The 22,088-nt window shown below is 52.0% G+C and overlaps 1 protein-coding gene across 1 annotated transcript in view; it reads left to right on the plus strand.

Moving 5' to 3' along the window:
• The first annotated feature begins 6 nt into the window (after positions 1-6).
• The window catches only part of Cmip (c-Maf inducing protein), a 227,499-nt gene continuing 205,417 nt past the window's right edge, over positions 7-22,088 (plus strand). The window contains exon 1 of the mRNA XM_008830636.2: positions 7-349. Coding sequence (XP_008828858.1) covers positions 53-349 — 297 coding nt within the window. The 5' untranslated portion in view covers positions 7-52. The remainder of the gene's footprint in view (positions 350-22,088) is intronic.

Raw genomic sequence — 22,088 nt, forward strand, 5'->3', positions numbered from 1 at the left:
CCGGCCCCACGCCAGCGGCGATCGCGCGCGCGGCCCCGGCCCCGGCGCGGCCATGGATGTGACGAGCAGCTCGGGCGGAGACCCCCGGCAGATCGAGGAGACCAAGCCCCTCCTGGGGGGCGACGTGTCGGCCCCCGAGGGCACCAAGATGCTGGGCGCCGTGCCGTGCCGCCGGGCCCTGCTGCTGTGCAACGGGATGAGGTACAAACTGCTGCAGGAGGGCGACATTCAGGTCTGTGTCATCCGGCACCCCAGGACCTTTCTCAGCAAGATCCTCACCTCCAAATTCCTGAGGCGCTGGGAGCCGCACCACTTAACGCTGGCCGACAACAGCCTGGCGTCCGCCACGGTGAGTGGCCCTGCGCGGCCGCGGGGCTCCCCAAGCCTGCGCCCCACGGGACCCAGGCGCCCCCCCAAGCCTGCGCCCCTCAAACCTGCGCCCCGGACCTAGGCGCCTCCCAAGTGTGCGCCCCCCTGGACCCAGGCATCCCCCTAAGCCTGTCTCCCAAGTCTGCGCCCCCAGGACCCAGGCACTCCGCAAGCCTGCGCCCCCGGTGACCCAGGCGCCCCCGCTTGGCTGTCCCCGCCCGGTGGAAGGGTTCGGGCCCCTGGCCTCTTCACGGGGCTGGGCTTGAACCTCCAGACCTGACCCTCCAGGGCAGCTCCTGGACAGTTCGGGGAGGCCAGTCCCCTCTTGGGGTTCGGGACACAGCCCACCCAGGCTGGGTGCTTGGGGAGTTCTGTCTGAATGCCTGCGTTCCTGATGGTTTGGGACCCCAGGGTGGGTGGATCTAGGACTGGGCCCTGAGGCTGGTGGTGTTCCCTTTCTGGAAAGCCCTATCCCATCTGGATTTGAGCTACAGGCTCAAACAAAACGCACCCGGCTTCCTCCCATGAAAACCTTAAAGCCCTCCAGCGCCAACAATTTCCAGAAAGCAGTTAGTTCCTTTCTTTGCTTTAACCGCCCTTTATTCCTTTTCCTGTCCGGCCTGGCAAACCAAAACTGGTGCTTCCCTTTCTGAAAATCTCCTTCACTGGTCAGGAGGGGGAGGGGGCTGGGGTCCTGGATCGGCCCAGACCCTGGGTGGTCAAGTTCTCGGGGTAGTAGAAGCTGGGCAGCCCAGCCTGCCCTTGTCTTGTCTGTGGAGCGTGTGTAAGCATGTTTTGTGGCTGCGTCCTGTTTTGTTATTGTTTTTTTCACTGTATGGCCAGGGCCGGGTCAGCTGGATGAGATGGGGAAAAAGAGGCTCTTACTGGTTCGCCTTTCTAAAATCGAATCTGCAAATGGTGGCCTTCTTCCTCCTGGGGACAGACAGCTGTGGTGGGGTCCAGAAAGGGGGAGTGGGGGCGGTGGGCAGGGCCTAAACAGGATGCTTTGTGTTTTCCAACAAGGGCAGTTTCAAATACTGGCTCTGACTGGGCCTGAGCCTGGTGCTTGGGATTCTATCTTTGCCGGACAGTACCCCCCCATCTCATCTAGAATGTACCCCACCTCACGGCAGTCTTAATGCTGTTTACTAAACACAGTGGGAGAGGGCAGAATCCACCGTTTGCTCACACCTGTGCCAAGAAAGCCAGGCCAGGAAACAGGGTGTTGCTTACATGCGTGTAATAAATATGTAGCTTGTGTAGACATTTCCTCCTCATCCATGTTCCCTTGGTGGTGTGTCACAGGCTGAGACACAAGCTCCTCAGAATTGGGAGGGGAAAGTTAGCCTAGGCACCCTGCTCCTCGAGCTGGCCCCCCACCCTGAGAGCGTTGTGGTACAGGAGGACTTTTATTCTGAATTTTGGGTTCAACGTGCTTGAAGCACTAATTTTTTTCTAGACTGTGGGCACGTTGGTGCAGTATCTGAGGACTTCTTTCCTAGGGAGGACTGAGGGTTGCGGGGAGGCGACCCAGCCAGTCCTCTTCCAGGCTGGTTCCTGTTCTTAAACTTGCCTTGAGCCACTGGCCTCGGCCTTGATTTCTACCCCTCTAGTTGGTTTCAGGTTCCAAGGTGCTTGGTAACCCTCCCTGGGCTTTGGAGCCCCCAAGTCTGGCTTTAGAATTATCATCTGGCTAGGTTCGGGAGGGCTTTAATTAGGCTTTGTTTTCCTGCCTCCCCTCAAGATGCAGGGGAATTGTTAGAGAAGGACAGTAGTTGAGAAGGGACAGTGACCCTCTATGGGAAGGACAGGCCAGCCTCTGGCATCACTGTAGCTGATCTTCCTGGTTTGGGGCTCTGGAGGCCAGAGTCCCCCTACTAACTCTGGCTCCCCATGAAGTCTGTCTTTTTGGGAGAAATCAGAAAGGAAACAGGCCTCAGGGCCTCAAGCCAGGGCCCCTTGCCCACCATGACCAGCTGAGGTGTGTGTGTGTGGGGGGTGCTCCCTCTGAGCAGCACCTGGGTGCCCATTGTGGCCCTGGATTGTGTGAGCAGTAAGTTTGGTTGTGGAGGAACCTTGCTCTGGTGTTTGAAAATAGGGAGAAAGGAATGGATAGGAAGTGCCCTTGGCTGGCATAATCCTGTCCTTGCCTTTCTTTGCCTGGGGTTGGGGAATTCCTTCCGTGTAGCTCTTACTTCCTGAGATCTTCACTGGGGGGGGTCTCCAGTGGAGGTGTATGCCCCCCCCTCCCTCCAGGGCCTGTGAGTTGGAGGTGTGGCCACCAGGGCCTGGAGCTGAGGCCTCCAGGGCAGAGGTAGGGCTGGGGTTGCCACTAGGGATCTTGTCGCATGGCTGCTGGGTGTCCAGGCTTGCTGGGATATGCTGGGATACGAAGGAGCCTCGGTGGGGTTCCCAAAGGCCTGGGCCTTATGTAATCTGTCTGCATTTTATAGTGCGGCCCATCCACTCTATTGAGAAATATTAGCCCAAGTGAAATAAAGGTGAATTCCAGTGCAGTTCATTCCCAGAAAGCCCTTTGTAGTCCCTGGCCCAGCCTTGAGCTGCTCATGTAGACCTGTGTGTCAGAGAGGGACAAAGTCTTCTGGGGAAACGTAATCACTCATATGCAAAGCCCAGCTCAGAGCTGTCCGGAGATTACTTGGTTAATTGTGTAGGCTTCAGGAACGGGACCCAGAATGATCCAGAGTGGTCAATCTGGAGTCAAACCAGTAAACAAACTGAATACGTCCCTTAGCCCAGACCATCTGCAGAGTTCGGCCGTCTACACTGATTTAGTTAACTGAATCGTAAGCCATAGATACCAGGTTTCCTGAGCCCCAGTTGTACCAGGCTGGGGTACAAACCAAGTCCTTCCTGGCACGGGCCTCCAGTTGGGCACCCCAGTGTAGATGTGTCTTTGTTCCTTGGTGAGGCAGACCCCCCCCAAAGGAATCTGGTACTGTGGGACCTGACACCCCTTACTGACCTGGCTATAAACTTTGCCCTGAGTGGGGTCAGGTTGGAGCTTGCCCTGGGCCGGTTACTGATTAAATCCTTGCAGAAGCAACTGCGTTCCTGACATAGGCTGGGTTTGATGTGCCTAGGAGACTTTGGATCCAGAAGGCTTGTCAACAAAGGAGGAAGCTTCTGGGCTGTCACAGGAGGAGGGGACATGGGGAGGGGGCCCCCCTCGACTGGGACAGGGACTGAACCTTCCTGGGGCAGGGCTGCCTGCTACTCAGGGATGGGATGCCGCATCTCATTTCTCTAGTGCCAGGACTTTCTAGTCCCTGGGCCTTCTTGAGCTTGGGGTAGGTGTCCACCGTGGTGGTGTGGGTTGGAACCCACAGCCAGGCCTGGATTTTTGTGGAAGTATCCTCGTCGGGCAGGACCGGAATCCATTTTGCCATTCTCCTTGCTTGGCTAAATTTGATCACCTGCTAGACATGTTTGTCCTTTGTCTGTAGCCTTTGTTTCCTCTGCCCCAAAGATGTTCAAATAAGCGCCTTGCCTTTCATTTCATTTCACCGTTAAAAAAAAAAAAAAACAACAACCCAAAACAAAAAACCGAGGCCCACGGTTTCAGAATGGCAGGCCCGATTCACCAAGTCCCAAGCAGGGCTCCGGGCATGAGGGACAGTAGCGTTCTTTTTGCTGCAGCCCTGTTCTATCGTCCCCACTGCTGCGTGGCTGAAATGTCTCTCTGGGTGTCGTGTGAGGGGTGAGCAGGAGAGGCACCTTGGTAGTTCCCATCCAGAGTTCAGTCTGCCACCCCACCCCCCAGGAGCATCCCAGGCTCCACCCACTGAGCTTGAACTTCATTTTAACAAAATGCTTTGGAGACCTGTTCCCAGAAAATTGTCACCCTCAGGTGCTGGGAGTTCCCCTTGAGAATTAAACACATGACCGCGGGTCCTGAGCTCATCTGTGTGTACAGGAATGCACGTGTATGTGATGATATTTTTCTTTCTTTCTTTCTTTCTTTCTTTCTTTCTTTCTTTCTTTCTTTCTTTCTTTCTTTCTTTCTTTCTTTCTTTTTTTTTGTCAGCTGGGTTCCCTCCTCTGTGTGCCCATCCTTCCCCACTTTGATGATTTGGTTTCTTCTGACATTTAGTAAACACACACACTTTTTTTTTTTTAATGCCATAAGTAGATTTTGGAGTGCATCAAATTTGTCTCCTAGATAAGTTGTGGTTTGGAGATGGGAACAGGGATGGATGGAGCCAGGGAGAGCAAACAGACAGAATTCTCTGTAGACAGAGTGGCGTGCCTTCCACAGGCTGTATGTAGTAAGTTGGTGCATTTTAAGGAGAAATGCTCTGAATCCTTCTAGGTAGCAGGTGTCTTGTTGTGCGGGGCAGTGCTTCCCTGCCAGGCCAAAAGGGAGGTCATGTGCTATAGCCCAGGCCCTTGGGCACCCAGGTGGCTTCTATGTAGCCCTGCTTACTTACCTCAGGCAGGTGAGGAACATTTCTGAGGCATGTCCTGGGGAGCCCCAGAGCTGAATCATCCCAAAAGCAAACATATCCCAGGGTCCCCCACTACTGGTCGCTTCCCCTTGACTCTTCCCAAGAGGACCCACCTGGTTTTTCCTCGGAATGGATATTTGAGATGGGCCGGTTACCAGTTATGCCTTTGATTAAAGGATTAAATAGGATTAGGCAGGGCAGCCTAGCGTTGGGTATCCCCACCATGGGGCAGAGCAAACTTGAGTTTTGTGGTTACATGGGCTGGGGCTGGATCCTAAGGTTGCAGTTTCTTAGCTGTATGACTGGGCATGTTGCTTTTTCCCTTGAGGAGCCTTGATTTGTCTCCTTGTGTAGGGCAACAATCAGATCTTATTTATCAGGTTGACAATTTAGATGTTGAAGCTGGTTCTGACAGGCACCTAGCACCATTCTGATAAATGGCCAGCACACAGGAATAATTCCTATGTGTTTTTTTTTTTTTTTTTCTTTGTTTGGTCTTTTTGAGACAGGGTCTTCCTGTAGTCCCAGCTGGCCTGAAACTCACAGAGGGCTTCCTACCTCTGCCTCATGAGTGCTGAGACTAAAGGCGTCCTCGCCACCACACCCAGCAATTCCTATGTTTTTGATGTTCTGTTCTGAGAACCACATGAAGTTCTATGCAGAGAGAAGGATCCTGGGCTGGTGGGATGGCTCAGCAGGTAAAGGTGCTTGCCATCAAGCCTGAGTTCAGTCGTTAGGATCTGCATGGTGGAAGGAGAGTCTCACAAGTTGCCTTCTGACCTCCATATACACATGCGCTGTCACAAACACACCTCCTATTTCCCCCCACCCCCCCAAATAGTAATTGAAAAAACAAAACAAATGCTTTAAACATGGGTAGCCTTCTGAGATACACAGTGCACTTGGGAAAGTTAGGGGCGTTGGCAGATCTGCTGAGCACTAGACCATGGAATTGTTGTAGGCCGTGTAAGAAAAATTTCTCAAGGGGTACTTAAAAAATACACAATTTCTTTTCATAATCGAGTCAGTCATGCACATTTCCAAATGTGCTCAATTGTAGGTTAAGGTCATTCGTCAAAACTGCAGCCGTCATCTCACACACTGCTTCAGAGCCCCTCATGGTGGCCATCTTCCAAGGCAAACCCTGTTACCCATTTTCTGTATCCTTACCATTGTGGGCATGTACACACAGTTCTGTGCTGTTACTGTTCTTTACTGTATTTGAAGATCATTTAAGATCCACAGATGTGTGCCTGCCTTGTTTTTCTTTTTGACTCCTGCATAATTTACCTGTATTGAGGCATATTGCAATAATGTGAGTAGACCCTGTTGCTGAGCATTGAGGTTAGTCTGAGTTGTTGGCTATTTCAAACAAGACATTTCCCATTTTTATCAGTGGAGTTGTTTGTGCTTTAGTGGTTTGAATACTTGCCTGCTTGCTTTCTTTTGAGACAGGGTTTCCCTGTAGCCCCAGCTGACCTGGATGGAGCTTGCTATATAGACCAGGCTGGCCTCCATCTCACAGAGATCTACCTGCTTCTGCCTCCCAAGTGCTGGGATTAAAGGTGTGCACCACCACACCCAGGCAGGAACGCCCCACAGGGTCTGTGTGCGGGCCCCACAAGAAGCTGAATCAACAGTCTGACAACTATACATTCTGTTTTCCCCAGGATGGGTGCTGCGTGGCTTGGGGCTAAGCCCCACGATAGAGAAAGGGGGAGTGGGAATTTCTCTTCCTCAGTCTTCATGCTGGTGAAAAGATACCCAGTGTGTGCCCAGGTCGGGAAGGGGACTGGTCACATTTGAAAAAGAAGTTTTACTCCCAGCGGAGCCCTCACCAAAGGCTTTGAGGTGAATGCCTGCCTGTGTGTGTAGCAGTGATGCCTACGGTGCAACCAGGTGGAGGGGCTCAAAGGACAGACTTCTGGGGTTGAAATTGATTCCTGTCGAGGCTCCACCTTCTCTCCTCTACCACGGGTAAAGTGGTTATACTGTGTGGGGGTGTGTGTCTAGGAAGGTAGAGGAGATCAGACTCCCTTGGGCGAATGTGTACATGTGTGAGACAGACTTGACATCAGACAGGTGATCTTGAATCCTGCCTCTGCAGTTTCCCAGATGGCCTCCTTATCTATAAAGGGGGGATTATGGGGACTTCCTCCTAGCCTTGATCTCAGGGTTAAGGGAGGCCAGGCCCTGTGGTCCCCTCCTATATTTATTCAGCAGATAAATCCCACTGTTCTGGGCCTTTGGCAGACAGTAAACAACAGGGGACTCAAAGCTTTCCACACTGTCTGGGAAGAGCAGCGGTTAGGGCCAGTGCAAAGGCCCGATGCCAAAGGGGATTTAGAAATCCTCCTCTTCCTCCTCGCCCCTTTCCCCTAGCTGTTAAAAAGAAAATTCCCACAAGCTCTGTGTGATAGAGCATACCTGTAATACCAGCACTTGAGAGGCTGAGGCAGGAGGATTGACTTCAGTTTGAAGACCAGTGTGGGCAAAATAGTGAGACCCTGTCTTCAAAAAACAAATTTTTTTCCAGCAAGTTACTAGAATGTTCTAGGTGCTAGGCATCCAGGCAGCTGCATTCTAGTGCTTCTCTGTGTGTGTCTCTTTCCTTTTGAAAACCAACTCTTTCCCAATAAAGAGTGAGAAGCAGCCTTGTAGTGATGCTTTAAGAGGCTCTTAACTTAGCCCAGCAGAAGGTTTTAAAGCTAGCACCCTTGGTGAATAACCACACTCCTAGGATCATCCCAGGGTCTAGAATCATCTGATTCACCTCTGGCTTTGCTGGGGACATGCTGATACAATTTTGAGTGTGAGGCTTGAAGACCCTTGGGTTGACTCAGCAGCGGGGCTGGGCTCACCCCACCTGTGCCTCCCACCACCGGCCTTTGTCCTTGTTTTCTGGGCCGACGGGAGGAGGAGGAGGAGGCTGGGGAACCGCTGCCTGGACTAGGACTAGGCAGGTGAGCAGGCTCCTCCAGTTACAGGTGGGCGGGCCTGTAGGAATCAGCCTGGGAGGCAGGTGCTCCTAGGCCTAGCTCAGGAGAGCTAACCTGTGGAGGATGAAACACTTTGGCTTCTGCTGGTTCTCTGGATGCCCTGGGGGTGCCCTGGGCTCTTTAGAGGTCAAGAACAGCAGAAGACAGGAGGCCTGGCTTCCCTGCCTCTCGCTCTGTCTCTGGACAATCTGGGTGAATGCATATATTTGTTTGAGGTTCAGATAGAGGTGGAGTGGCTGTGTCAGCCATGGTGGACCAGCCATGTAACAAACAGCCCCACGACCTGCTGGCTTCAGGTAGCAGTTTCTGTCTTTTCATCACAGTCTCGTGGGAATATCTGGTGGGCTCTGACGGATTTGGCTTTTAGATACCTGGGCTCCTTTCTTGTGTTCCCGTGTGGACTTCCTTTAGGTCTTCTGTGGGGATGATAAAGCAAGAGGGCCAGGACCACAGCTAGGGATCATAGGCCTAGCCCTGCTCTGGGTCACAGCTCAGCCTAGTGCAGGTGAGACTGGGAGTAAACCAGAAGTGGGTCCCAGCCACTGTAGTGGAACACACCTGTAATCCCAGCAGTTGGGAGTCTGAGGCAGGAGGATCACTGGCTTAAGGCCAGCCTAGGTTGCACAGGAAGTTTTAGGCCAGCCTGGGCTACAGAGAGATCTAGCCTCAAAAAAACAAACAATAAAAGAAAACAAATGCTGTGTGCCCAGGAGGAGGGGAGCCCGTGGGGTCTGGTGGCTCACCCACCTGGGTTCATTTTGGAACACAGTCCTGGTCTTGAGGTCCCCAAGGCACCTCGGCCCCTTTCCTGGAAGGTGTGGTCTCTCATCTTTCTCTGACAGTCTCTGGTGGGGAGTAACGACAGAAAGCTAGCCCACTGGAAGGCAGGGAGTAAGGCGCTCAGGCTGGAGTGACTGTTGTTGCTAGCCTAGTGTGTGTGGGCACTGGGCTCACCTAATTCTCAGAACCATCCTAAGGAGGGGGGCATCGGCAGAGAGAGGAAGAAGTATGGTCGAGATGCAAAACCAGGGGTGTGGGTAAGTGACCACCAGGTAGTGAGTGCTCAGAGTGCATACCCCAGGTACTGTGCTCACAGAGAGGGAGTACCCTGACTGGGCTTGTATTGAGTGCCCTGGCAAAAGCCAGCATAGTCTTCCCTCCCAAAAGGCTCACAAGTAAAGGGGTGCGCCACCAATTACAGGCCACGTGGGGCAGGGTACACGTCCTCAGGTTTGTACCCTGTCCTGTTGTGTGTGGGAGAATGTTGTCTGTCCTGGGTGGTAGAAGGAGTATTTTTTTTCCCCCTAAAGTAAATCTTTCCTTTTTGGTTTCTTGAGATAGGGTCTCTCTGTAGTCCCAGCTGGCCTGGAACTCATTATGTAGACTAGGCTAGACTCCATCTCGCAGAGATCTGCCTGCCTGTGCCTCCCAAGTGCCGGGATAAAAGGCGTGCGCCACCACGCCTGGCCAACTTTCCTTTTTTTAAAAAAAAATTTTATTAGTATTTTCTGTGTGTGCATATGTGTATGTGAGTGTGGGTACACATGTATCATGGCAAAACAACTTTTTGGGGGTTCGCTCTTTCCACCTTGCTGAGGCAGGTTCTCTCCTGTTTCCGTTTCTGTGCCCTGCACTCCAGGCTAGCTGGCCTGCATGCTTTGGGGCAATTCTGTCTCCGCCTCCCACGTTGCCCATTGGAATTCTGGGACTACAGATGCACACCATCCAGCTGTTTTCTGTGGGTTCCAGGGATTGAATTCAGGTTGCAGGCTAGTACTTTTCCCTACTGAGCTATCAGGCTGGGCCCAGGAAGGTCTACTTGTGGGAGAGGCACTTCTCAGTGGGACTGATGGGCTTGGACGTGGTGGGGAAGGGATGGTAGATCATGGGTGGGAGTGGAAGGTCTGGGGCAGGTTTTAGGAGGTTGTGTGGTTGTGGGTACCACTGCAAGCTCAGGTGTGACACCTCAGGAGGGACAGCCACTGCCTAGGCCAAGTTCACCATTGCAGGTGGCTCGTGCGTTGGAATGGGGAGGCCCTGATGGCCACTTCATGGGGTATGCGGGGGTTCACCATGCAAACTGAGGACTCCAGGCATCCCCGAGTCACCAGGGTCAGGCAGTTAGTCCTACTAGCAACCAGACAGCAGTCATTCTGCATGTTACTGTGCTCTGGGCAGTCACTGGTGACTCCCAAGGCCCTGTCCGTCACTATTACCCTCTGTATTTTACACTGCGGAAGCCGAGGCGGTGCCTCCCAGCAGACATCCAGGGTGGCTGGATGGCTGAACCAGTGGGTGGATGAATGAATGAATGAATGAACGAATGAATGAGACTGCTTACTTCCTAGCCAGGAGCCCCCTCCCATAAGTGGGGTGGCCACAGCTGAGGGATGAGTTCATGCCTGCTTCCCCCAGTGGGCATGAAGAGTCCTGGCTGCAGTGCCGGGCGGCGTGTGTGGCTCCCAGGATTCTCTTCCTATCCTTCATTGAGGCCTAGGAAGAGGTGAGGGTCCAGGCCAGCCCTGTGGGGTGCAGCTAAGGTCAGGGGAGATGGCTGGTCACTTGACAGGTGCCGCAGGGTGGCGCTGTGCTCTGACTATAGTGGAGGAAGTAAAGGGTTGGTGGGTGGTGGGGGCAGGGCTGCCCGTCAGAAAGGGGAACAAGGACTTGTTTTTCTCTAGGCTAACTTCAGGGGCAGGAAAATGACAGTTGACTGCTGGGCTGGGTTGGGGATCCCGCAGGCCAAGTAGAGCCCAGAGCCCTGTGGAGACAAATCCAAGATGGAAGATACTGTTAACGCTGGTGATTTCAACACTTCTGCCAATCACACTAGATCCCTTGGTCATATCTGAGCGTTTGATTTTGTACCAGCCCCACAAGGCAGCAGGGTAAACTGCAGAAAGTGTTCTGGATACTATGATCACAGAGCGAGTACCAGGTGCTGCACAGAGTTGAGTGTCCCTGAGAGGTTCAGGTTACACAAGTAGCATCCAGACAACATGACTCCAAAGCCAGTGGCCTCCAAGTGCTGTCATGACTCCCTAAGACCCTGATAGCCAGGGCTGAGTCACCAGCAAGGCACTGATAAGAGCATCTTCCCTCACACGGTGCTTACTGTGTGCAGTACCTCTGAGACCTTCACATAGGTGAGCTCTTTCACCCTTATGATCCCTGTGAGGTGGAGCCCATTTCACAGATGAATAGGTGAAGTCACTCCTACCTCACTCGGAACAGTGACCCAGGAGTGTAACTGTGTATGGCTCATGAACAAGGATTTGGGGTTAAGGTCGGAGTGTCAGATGGACCCAGCATGGCCCAGACTTCATGTCGCAAAGGGGAGTATTGGACAGAGCAGGGGGCTTCATCTGGGTGGAGAGGGCCATGGGGGGCTCAGGCCTGCGTCTGGCATCCAGATGTCTTTCTGCACACCTGTCTCAGAGGAAGGTTGGAGGAAGGTTGGGGGTCACCTGCCCCTTCTTGATCTTGGGATAATCACTCATCCTCTTGAGGGTCTGAGTTTCCTCACCTGAGTTGGTCTTAGGGGCTGCCCTGTCCCAGGTAGCCTTGATACCTTGACCATGGCAGCATGAAGTCTAGGGGCCCTGGAGTGGTGCCCTGCCTACCTGTCTGCTGTCTCTGCTCTCACTGATCCCACATCTCTGAGCTTTGGCTCCCCTCTGAAAGCCTCTTCATTCTTCTGGGAACTTCTGTTGGCCACTTTGATGACCTTTAAGGGCCACCTTCCCTGATTACAATGGGTTTTGTTTTCTTGTAGGTGACACTTGCACTGTGGGTGGTCTGGGGGGTGATCTTCCCAGGGGCTCTCTCCACCAGCCGCTTCACTGCCCCACTTATAATCAACGTACATGGATGAGGACGTACATGGATGAGGATGATGTTGCCATCCTACCACTCTGTAGGGAGCCACGACCACCTGGGGCCGCCACCTGTGCTGTGTGTGGCTAGGAATCTCCTCTTCTCCTTCTCAGATGGGTCCATATGACTTGCCAGGATGCAGAGTGCAGACTGGCCCTTTTGAATCTTGGTGCCCTGTCTCTCAGACAAAGTCCCCTAACTGAGCACTTACTACATGCTAAGCAGTGGTCACACCACTCAAGGGGTCTCACTTGGCCTTTTCTTTTTTAGTTTTTTGAGACAGGGTCTCACTATATAGCACTGGCTGGTCTGTTACTCACTGTGTAGATCAGGCTAGCCTTGAATTCACAGAGATCTGTCTGCCTCTGCCTCCTGAGTGCTAGGATTAAAGACATGTGTCACTATGCTGGCTAACTTGGCACTTTTGACAGTGGGGTCCAGTGCCCTCTGGTGTGGGGCCCATCCTACCTACTGCAGGGAGTCAAGCAGCATCTTTAACCTTGACCTACTAGATGCCACACTACTCCAACTAGAGATTTCTGACAGTGGGGTCCAGTGCCCTCTGGTGTGGGGCCCGTCCTACCTACTGCAGGGAGTCAAGTAGCATCTTTAACCTTGACCTACTAGATGCCACACTACTCCAACTAGAGATTTCACATGTCCCTGATTGAGAACCACTGAGTTCTCTCACAAATCATCACTCTGCTTATGAGATCCGTATTCTCGATGGGTAGTTGCCCATGACAGAGCTGGGTGCTCCTATCTTCCCTACTGTCACCTTGGAATCATCCCCAAGGAATCATGGGGCCTGTGGGTGTGGGAGAGATAGCCCCTTTCCCCGTGACCTGTGTGGTGTGTAGCCGAGAGCCTGAGAAGGAGTCCAGGCTGGCCAGGGCATTAGCAAGCACCCCCATCTTTGATTCCTCCTGGTGACCCACTGCTGTCCCTGCCTTGGGTGATGACTCAGGACTTCTCAGAGCTGGGTGGTTGCAAAAGAGAACTGCATCATGCCAATAAAAAGAGAGACCAGGAAGAATTAGCATGAGAAGTCTGGGTGTGAGAAAAATGTCTTGAGACCTGCTTCTGGCATTCTGAGCTGAGGCAGGTTGGGGGAAGTGGGGCAGTGGAGTGGCTGGGACAGGGACCTGGCCCCTCTGCCCTTGTAAACAGAGCTTCAGGCAGGGCCTGATGGTACAGGCTGGTTTTCCTAACCACTAGAGGCTGAGGCAGGAGAATGAAAAGGTCAAGGCTAGCCTGGCCAACTCAGTGAGACCCTGTCTCAATAAAACAAAACAAGGGCTAGGGACATAGCCCAGATGATAGAGTGGTTGCCTTCCACACACAGGCCTTGGGTTCACTCCCAGCACCACATAAAACCCAGGTGTGGTGGTGTATGCCTATAATCCTAGCACCTGGGAAGTAGAGGCAGGAGGGTTCATGGTCAGTCTCTGCTACATAGCTGGAGACCAGTCTGGGCTATATGTGACTTTGTTTCAACAAAGCAACAATATATGTGGTAGAAAATGACTTAACATGCTTGAGGCCCTGGGTTCTGTCCCCAGTACAACTGCATCATCTAAGTCCTACTAAGGCCACCTTAGGTACCCTGTCTTTGAGGGCTAGCACTCAGAAAAGACAGGAAAAGGGAAGGTTCTGGAGTTGTGGGTGGGTTCTGCTAGCAGGCTCCTTAAAGGATAGGGGTCTTAGGTCAGGGAGCTATGCAGGACAGTGACTGGGGCTCTTCTGGTGTCAGCCCCCATCCTGCCCAGCTATCCTGAGCAGCCTTGCTTGAAGAATTCGGTGGACCACGGTCCTCCAGGCACGACGTGGCCCTTCCCATCTTAACAGGGAAGGTGTGATTACCAGAAGACTCTGGCCCCTTAGCATTCCTAGTTGAAGAAGTCGAGGTGTGGCCCCCAGACCCTCACCTGGGATTTTAGCCATTATTCCGCTCTGGGCTGCAGCTTCACATGATCTTTGAGGTGCTAGAGTGTGGAAGGTTGACTGAAAGGGGACACTTTACCTATGCCTCTGGGGAAGTTGTCATCCATGCTAGAGTGGGAGTTTTTGGTGATGTGGCTGTTTTGGGGTCACCCACTGTGCTAGTCAACTTGACATAAACTAGAGGCAACTGAGAAGGGTGAACCTCAGTTGAGGAACTTCCTCTATCTGATTGGCCTGTGGACACCACTGTGGGCATTTTCTTAGTTGCTAATTGATGTGGGAGGGTCCAGCCCACTGTGGTGGTACGTCCCTAGGCAGGTGGGCCTGGGCTACATAAGAAAGATAGCTGAGCAGGCCACAGGAAGAAGGGCAGTAAGCAGCTTCCTCTGTGGTCTCTGCTTCCGTTCCTACTCCAGGTTCCTGCCTTGAGTTCCTGCTTTGACTTCTGTAAATGATGGACTGGACCGTCAACTTGAAAGTGTAAGATGTACCCCCTCCTGTACTTGGTTTTGGTCAGTGCTTTATCACAGCAACAGAAGGCAAACTCCTGAGTCATCCCTTACCCTTCAAGCCCCTATACAGAAGCCCAGGAAACTCACTGGTTCGTCAAGGTAGACTTGGGTGTATCTGTTATTTTGGTTTGCTGTTGGTGCCCTTACCTGGGGTGGAGTGATATCTGTTCATGTCTCCCCAGGAAGAGGCACAGAGCAAGGTCTGTTTTGGGTGTCTGGAGGCCAGAATGTCTATGAGGCCTGGTAGACCTTGCCTGCTTGTGCCGGGACTGCCCTGCACTCCTCACTCAGGAGGACTGCTGAGTGCTGGCTTTGATTCCCACCTTTCAGTTAGCTCCTCTGACCTTAGAGCGGCCCAGCTGTGATTCCTTTCCTGTAGGTTGAGGGAACCACCTCCCAGGGTCAGGAGAGTAAGGGCCTGTGGTCAGTGTTTGCCCACCGTGACTCACCTTTTCCATTGCCGTTGTGCCCCGTTTCTGCCACACCAGAAATGTCCACTTTGTGTTGGCTCTCTGTGGGATGGTAGACTTGAGGGCCGTTTTGGGGTCCGTTCATCCTGGAATTCCGAGATCAATCCAGGTTTTTGAATGAATGTAGTTGCTTGATAGGGACCTCAAAGGCCCAGGCTGTGAAGAGACAGAAAACTCCTGGTTTTCTTAAGATATTCCTACCCTGGTGACCTTGCTGGGAGCGGGGGCAGGGGGGTCAAGGGTCTTTTATAGGGTGTGCACATGAGCCCATGCTGAGACCCCAGGTCCTTGGAATCTGGCCCGTGCCCTTGGCCTAGGTCCTAATCCCAGCCACAAAGTCCCAGGCTTGAGTGTCATAGAACCTGGCGTCTGGAGCATTAAGATATTACCGGGAGTTCCCCCTTAGCTTTCAGCAGCAGGGCTTTGAGAAATAAGATTTTGATCTCAGAAAATATGATTTAAAAACAGAATTGAAAGTTGCTTTTATTTTCTAAACGATATTGCCCATGACACATGTGTTGGAGCTGAGCAGTGGCCTTAGTCAGAGCCTAGCAGCAGGAGAAGGCCATTCATGGCCCCTTGCACACCTGGGTCTGTCCGATGGACTCCTTCTGCGGGACAGGTGCCCTGCTTCTGCCCCACGTGGGCTACAGCATCCTGAGCACCTGCTCTTGGCAAATGCCCCTGAGAGGCCACTCTCTTTTTTGAGGGGGGCGGCTCACTGGGTCACATCAGCCTTGTTTAGTGTTGGGGTCACTGCCAGCTGTGTCCTCAACTTTCTAACCCCACAATCCGAGCGACCTTGGTAACCTCATAGAACTCCGAGTCTCAGTACATTAGCCACATCCTGGTGGCCTGGACCTGCAAGGTGGGATGTTCCTCTTCTTCCTGTGGGATGAGCACTGGGGGCCGAGTCCCTACTGGGTCTTCCTATTGGATCCTTCTCAGAGGAGAGATCCTGGCCACCCGGGGAGAACTCCAGTCCCTGTCCTGCTTTCTGCCTCATTTGTCCCAGACTTAACATCTTCCGTGCTCCTGGGAGCTGCTGCAAGGAGCCGCCATCAGCACCCTTCCGGGCTCCCCGCCCCTGGGGGGGCCCTGGTCAGCAGAGAGCCTGGAGACAGATGGTGAGGGAGAAAGGGGACCCGAGGAGCACGGTTCCTCTGCTGTCACTGCTGATAGGCAAGGCAGCACCTCGGAACCCAGCTGCACGGGGTAGCCAACGTGGTGGTTTGCGGGGGACTACCTGGGGTTCTCCACGTGTCCCCACAAACAGGGGCGGCTGGTCACCCTCGACAGAAAGACATCTTTGCTTTCCATCTACTCTACCCACACCTCAAGGTCTTTTTTGTTTAAACGTCTACAAATCACACCATTTGGTGTCTACCTTCCGTTTCCTTCCAGGACCCCGAGACCCCAGGAGCTGGCAGACGATAGAGTTGTTTCAAGTCACTTCTGATTAGAGTGCAGGGTCCCCGAATAGGCATAGTACTGCCCTGGGCTCATGTGAACATTTGCCCCTTGAAGAAAAATAATGGTGATGATCCCCACAATGGGGAGAGTGGCCCTTGTTTGTTGAGATGGTGGCTGCCTTAGTCTGTCGGTCACTGTGGCCATCCTGCTCAGACATTCTAGACTGTGTGAAGCAGAGGCTCAGGTTGGGCAAGAGGCCTGCCCTGGGTTGACCCGTAGGGTCCTTCTGGAAAGGTTTTGTCACTTACTGACGGGTTGTTGGATAGCCAAGGCCATACCAGGCAAATCCACACCTTTGTAACTTCTGGCTGTCTTGCTGGGGTATCAAGGTAGCAGATCTCTCTCTATGTCCTGACGTGTATGTACAGAATATGCTGGACTGGCCTGGCGTCCTGTGTTGGAAAATGTTCACTTATTTCTTACTCTTCCCTTTCGCCCATTTAATTACATGATCAGAATCAGAGCTGAGCAGAGTTGGAAGAGGACCTGCACATCATCCAGTGACAAGTATGTGATACATGTTGCTTCTTGTCAGCTTGGCCTGTGGTAGACATTACCAATCAATTCTGGCAGAATCAGTCTTCCCAGTGAGCCCAGAGACAGACAGTACTAATCAATATTGGCACACAGTGTCAAGCTTTCTCACTATGTGGACCAAGAACCCACTGCCCAAGAGTGGTTAAACTGCCCTTGAGTAGCCCCTGGTGGTGGGGGCGGGGCTTGTAGAGCTTTCTTTACACCAGGGCCCTGGCTACTAAGAGATGACTTTGATTTAAAAGTCTGATGTCATGGGGCTAGGAAGATAGCTTTGGTCAGTAACATGCTTGTCGAGCAAGCATGAGGACCTGAGTTCGAGCCCCAGCACCCTTGTAGGACACCAGGCGCAGTGGCAGGCACCTGTGATCCCACCACTGGGAAGGTGGAAACAGGAGGATCGCTGGGGCTCCCTAGCCAGCCAATCTAGCTGAATCGGCGAGCTCCCAGTTCAGTAGGAGACCCCGTCTTAAAAATAGGTGGAAGAGGGGGGCTGGAGAGATAGCTCAGTGGTTAAGAGCACTGACTGCTCTTATAGAGGACCCAGGTTCAGTTCCCAGCACCCACATGGCAGCCAACCACTGTTCGTAACTCCAGTTCTAGGGGATCCGATGCCTTCTTCTGACCTCTGCAGGCATTGCTGACACGGGTGCACTTACACACATGCAGGCAATACACTCATACACATAAAATAAAAATAATAAAATATTAAAAAAAGTAAGATGGAGGAGCTAAGAAACTGTTGAGGACATTGACTTGCGGCCTCTACAGGCACACACACACACCCACCCCTGCATGCGCCTGCACTCACACATGCACCCATACACGTGCACTCCCACACGTGTACATACATGAACCCCCTCACATGCACACATACTTTTAAGTCAGATATCTAAGCAAGAGTGATGTAGAGGACAGGAGTTTGTATAGCAGTGCTGCAGAGATCTGGGTTCAAATCTCAGCTCTACCTCTTCCTGGGTATAACTTGGGCAGATGGCGGGACTTCTCTGAGCCCTGTCTGTGCAACTGGGAATAACCATGCTCTCATGCCAGGCTTGTAAGGAATGAGTGACACTCAGCAGGTATTTCCTGCTGGACGCCGCATGTCCTTATATGAGGTGGTGGATGAAGATGAGGCTGGCTCTCCTTTGTGCCTTCCTGAAGACACAGGAACTGTCTTGCTCTTATCTTTTGGCCCTCTCCTGACCCACTGACCTCTCACACAGCTTGCAGTGGGAAGGGATGTGTTTTTTCTTCCATTACTGGTCTTGTTGCCTTCTTCATCTGGGGCCCATCAGGCAGTAAGCCTGTCAGAACAGTCTGTGTGACTGAAGGGGGTTCTGGGATTGTCCTGGGGTCTAGATGTCTGTGGATTCTTCTGCTGGCCAAATGGTAAAATGATGGGCTTATAGATAAAGTTTAGCATCTGTAATTTCGGCTGTGCTGTTTCAGGGCACAGAACGTTGCATGGAAGTAAGCATGTAAACAGTAGAGCATTTCATTAAGAACAAAAACTCAAGGCTTCCCTGTAGAGTTCTCCTGTGGCCAGGGAAGCGAGGTTTTTATCTGCCTAGCTTTCTGGACTTGCGTGTTTAGTCTTCTGGGTTATGGTGAAATATTTCTTCTTTTATCCAAGTCTGGAGTTTCAAGGCTGGTACTGCTTGCCCCTCAAATGTTTATTTTCACATCGAGGTATCCTGGGCTCTCCGATAAGCAGAACACATCTTGGAGGATGCATGGCGGGTCTCTGGCACAGAGGGCCAATCTGCCTTCGGGCAGGTGTGGCTCCCTGGCTCAGCCTACCTCCTACCCTGTGACCTTCCCAACGCACGGGGTTGAGCTTGGTTATCTCACATCCCTGACCTGTAAGGCAGAGGGACGGAATGACCACAAAACCTGGTGGTCAAGAATTGAAGTCCATGAAACATGAAAACACCCAGTAGGCTGTGGTGGGTTTTACATTAGAACACCTTGACTTTGTGGGTCTCATGTGCTGGGAAAAGTTGGCATTGTTATAGAATCTGTTCCAGGCTGTAGAGTCAGCTGAAACCAGTGCACTCCCTCCAGGAGCTAGACAGCGTGCTCAGCTGTAAGGCGTTTCTTCCTCTAAGAAGACAGGAACCGGAGATGCAGGGCTGTCCCTGCTAGGTAGCATGTGGAGGGCACCAGCCATGAGCTCGCCTCTGCCTCCCCCAAGTGAGTCTGGCGCTGATCTTTAAGCATGCCAGGGAGTGACACTTGACTTTCAGAGACTAGAGAACAGTGGTCCCAGGGGCTGTTGCAAGCACCGGTCTGCAGCTTGCTAGGATGGCTTCTTTAGATGTATTGTTTATTTATTAATTTTTTGTTTGTTTATTTGTATATGTATGGGCATGTGTGCAACGATGAGTGTGTGGAAATAAAAGGATAGATTGGGGGGGGTCTGTTCTCTTGCCACCATGTAGGTCCCTAGTCTTGAACTCAGTTCATCAGGCTTGGCAACAAGCGCTTTTACTCACTGAACTATCTTGCTGGCTTGGCTCCCTGGCTAACTTTTTCCAGGCAGCCAGCTCTGGCATGAAGCTTGGCCTCTGTGCACCTCAACTTTATACATACAGTGTATGAGGGGGCCCTGGGTGTGGAAAGGGAGGATGTAGGGTCAATCTCACCGGGGTAGGGTGGGCAAAGTGGCCGAGCCCAGCCTTGGCCGTTCCAGTGGGTGGCTGCTGGCCTCATGAGCTGAAGGCATGTTCCTGCTAGCACCATCTTAAAATTAGCCTCGGGTGCTGTGGGGGCCTCTAGAGATGGCCAGGCTGAGGCCTCTGGTTTAGAGTTGGAGATCCAGGAAGAGACTGCAACCCTACCCCAGTCTACCTTCTTAGTCTATCACATGGGGGCAGGGAAGGCCTGGTCAGGAAGGAGGAAAGGGTCTCATCCATTCATTCTTTACTCGGTCACACATTCAGTCATTTATTCATCCACTCATTCCCTTGTTCATTTTAGCATTTGAAGTTCTGAGTTCCTTTTTTAAAATTGTGTTCACACACACACACACACACACGCCATAATGCTGATTATGTGCGTGTGTCCATATTCAGTTTAGGACATTAGCTATGGTAAGGTCCGCTGTGGCTAGCTACCTATTGTGTTCTTTCCAGTGTGGTGTGACTGTCTCCTCTCTGTACACCACACACACAGTTTTTGTCCTTCTTAGCATAAGCATTTAGTGTATGGAGCATTCCCCACCTCCCCCTCCCCACCCTAGAAAATGCTGTCTGCTTTCTGTCTGAACTGTTGATTCTAGGTACCTGGGTACCTAGAGTCCCACGCACAGTAGCAGATGCCACTTAGCATGGCGTTTCCAAGCTCTACCCATAGATAGCATGCACATTTCCTTCCCTTTTAAATTAAATTGGATTTATTATCCTGTGTGTGTATGTGGGCACATGTGTTCCACAACACACATGTATTGTGGTTAGGGGAGAATTTGCAGGAATCGGTTCTCTCCTTCCTCTATGGGTTCTGGGGATTGAAGTCAGGTCATCAGACTTGTGCAGCAAGTACATTTACCAACAAATCCTGCCTGCCTGTATTTCCTTTTTTTTTTTTGTCTTTTTGAGATAGGGTCTCCCTGTAGCCCGAGCTGTCCTGGAACTCACTATGTAGACCAGGCTAGCTTTGAACTCAGAGATCCGCCTGCCTCTGCCTCCCAAGTGCTGGGACTATAGGCATGTGCTACCACACCCGGCTGCATTTCCTTTTTTAAAAAAATATTTTATTTATTATTTTGATTTTATGTGTATGTGTGTATTGCCTGTATGTATGTTAAGTGCACCTGTGTTGTGCAGTGCCCATGGAGGTCAGAAGAGGGCATTGGAGCCCCTGGAACTGGAGTTCAGACAGTTGTTAGCTGCCATGTGGGTGCTGGGATTTTTAACCCAGGTCTTCTGCAAGAACATCAAGTGTTCTTAACCACTGAGCCATCTCTCCAGCCCATCATTTCCTTTCTTTTTAAGACTGAGTAAATACTCCACTGTTCCCTACTAGAAATCCACTCAACCATTGATGGACATGTAGGTCGCCTCCAAGGTGATCAGTGATGCTGTGAGTCTAGTGCACCTCCCAGTTGCTGCCTTCAGTTTTTTGGGATCTATACCTCATAGCAGACGTTGATTAATTTAAAGATGACTTCTCCCATTCTGGGTTTATTGGAGAATGATTAGATATTCTTCTAAATAGAAGAAAACAAAATCTTCCTGGACTACACATCCAGTCATGGTTAACATTTATATAGGGTGTTGGTAGCCCATGCGGATTTTCTGCTGTGTGTGCAGCCTCTGGTCGTCATTCACGAGTGAAGAAAGCTCTGTGAAATGCACTGGCTGTGGAGTGGATGCCACTGGGTTGTTTGTGACCAGGCTGGACCATTGCTACCTCTAGGAAGTGTCCTTCATGTGTTCCCTGGGGCTGCCTTGGTCTGCAGTGTTTGGTCCATCTCTCTTGTCTGCCCGTGTAGGGGACCTGTGCCTGGTCAGTGCCTGGCTGTGGTTGGTGCTCCATGAATATTTGTCGAGTGTGTGGAGAAGTTACGGAGGAGGCACTTGAACTACAGAGCCAGCCTTGGCTTGGGCTCTGTTGAGCTGCGTGGTGCCCCCTCTGGCCAGACCTGTCAGTGGTGGTGACAGGGCAGGGCCAGCGACTGGCCATGAGCTGTCTTCACAGTCATCAGGGAGCAGGGTTCATCTGTGAATCCCCTCACTCAGAGCCCCAGCTAAGGGTTTCCTTTAGGTCAGATGCATCAGGGAGCTGAGCTGTAGGGAGTGAAGCCAGGCTCCTGGGATCTTTGTTTTCTCTCTATTTTCAGTGTGTGTGTGTGTGTGTGTGTGTGTGTGTTTGTGTAGAGCAGACGATAATCTCTGGTGCCATCCTTAGGAAGGCTGCCTACGTCTGTTGAGACATGGTCTCAAATTGCTGACTGGCCTCAGAGTCCAAGGATCCTCCTGTTCCCAGCTTACCAGCAGCACTAGGGTTATAAGCCTTCATACCTTTCATTTTTTACGTGAGTTCTGGGGATCAAACTGAAATCCTCATGAGTGCTTTACTGACTGAGCCATCCCATACTGCCACCCTGGGTTTGTTTGTGTGGTGTGATGAAACCTGTGTCCACTATGTGGGGTTCCTGGGAGGCCTGGCTGTAACCTCAGTCATACGTGCCTTCCTATGCCTGTTATGTGTCCTGTTCCTAGTAGGGCTGATGGGTTTGTCATATGGCCATGACACAGAGGAAGTGGTTGTAAGTTTCCCAGCACCTCCTTCCCTCTCCCTCCACACAGTGATCTGGTGGTCCCCAGATCACCCGTTCATAGAGTGACATCTTTTCTCAGGATACCTTGGCTGAACCCAAGCTGTGCTGTGCTGTCCCAGGGTCAGTCTGTTTCCTCCCTAGGAACCAGAACAAAGAGG

Source organism: Nannospalax galili, unplaced genomic scaffold (genome assembly GCF_000622305.1).
Source record: "Nannospalax galili isolate Female #2095 unplaced genomic scaffold, S.galili_v1.0 scaffold2675, whole genome shotgun sequence".
Taxonomy (NCBI): Eukaryota; Metazoa; Chordata; class Mammalia; order Rodentia; family Spalacidae; genus Nannospalax; species Nannospalax galili.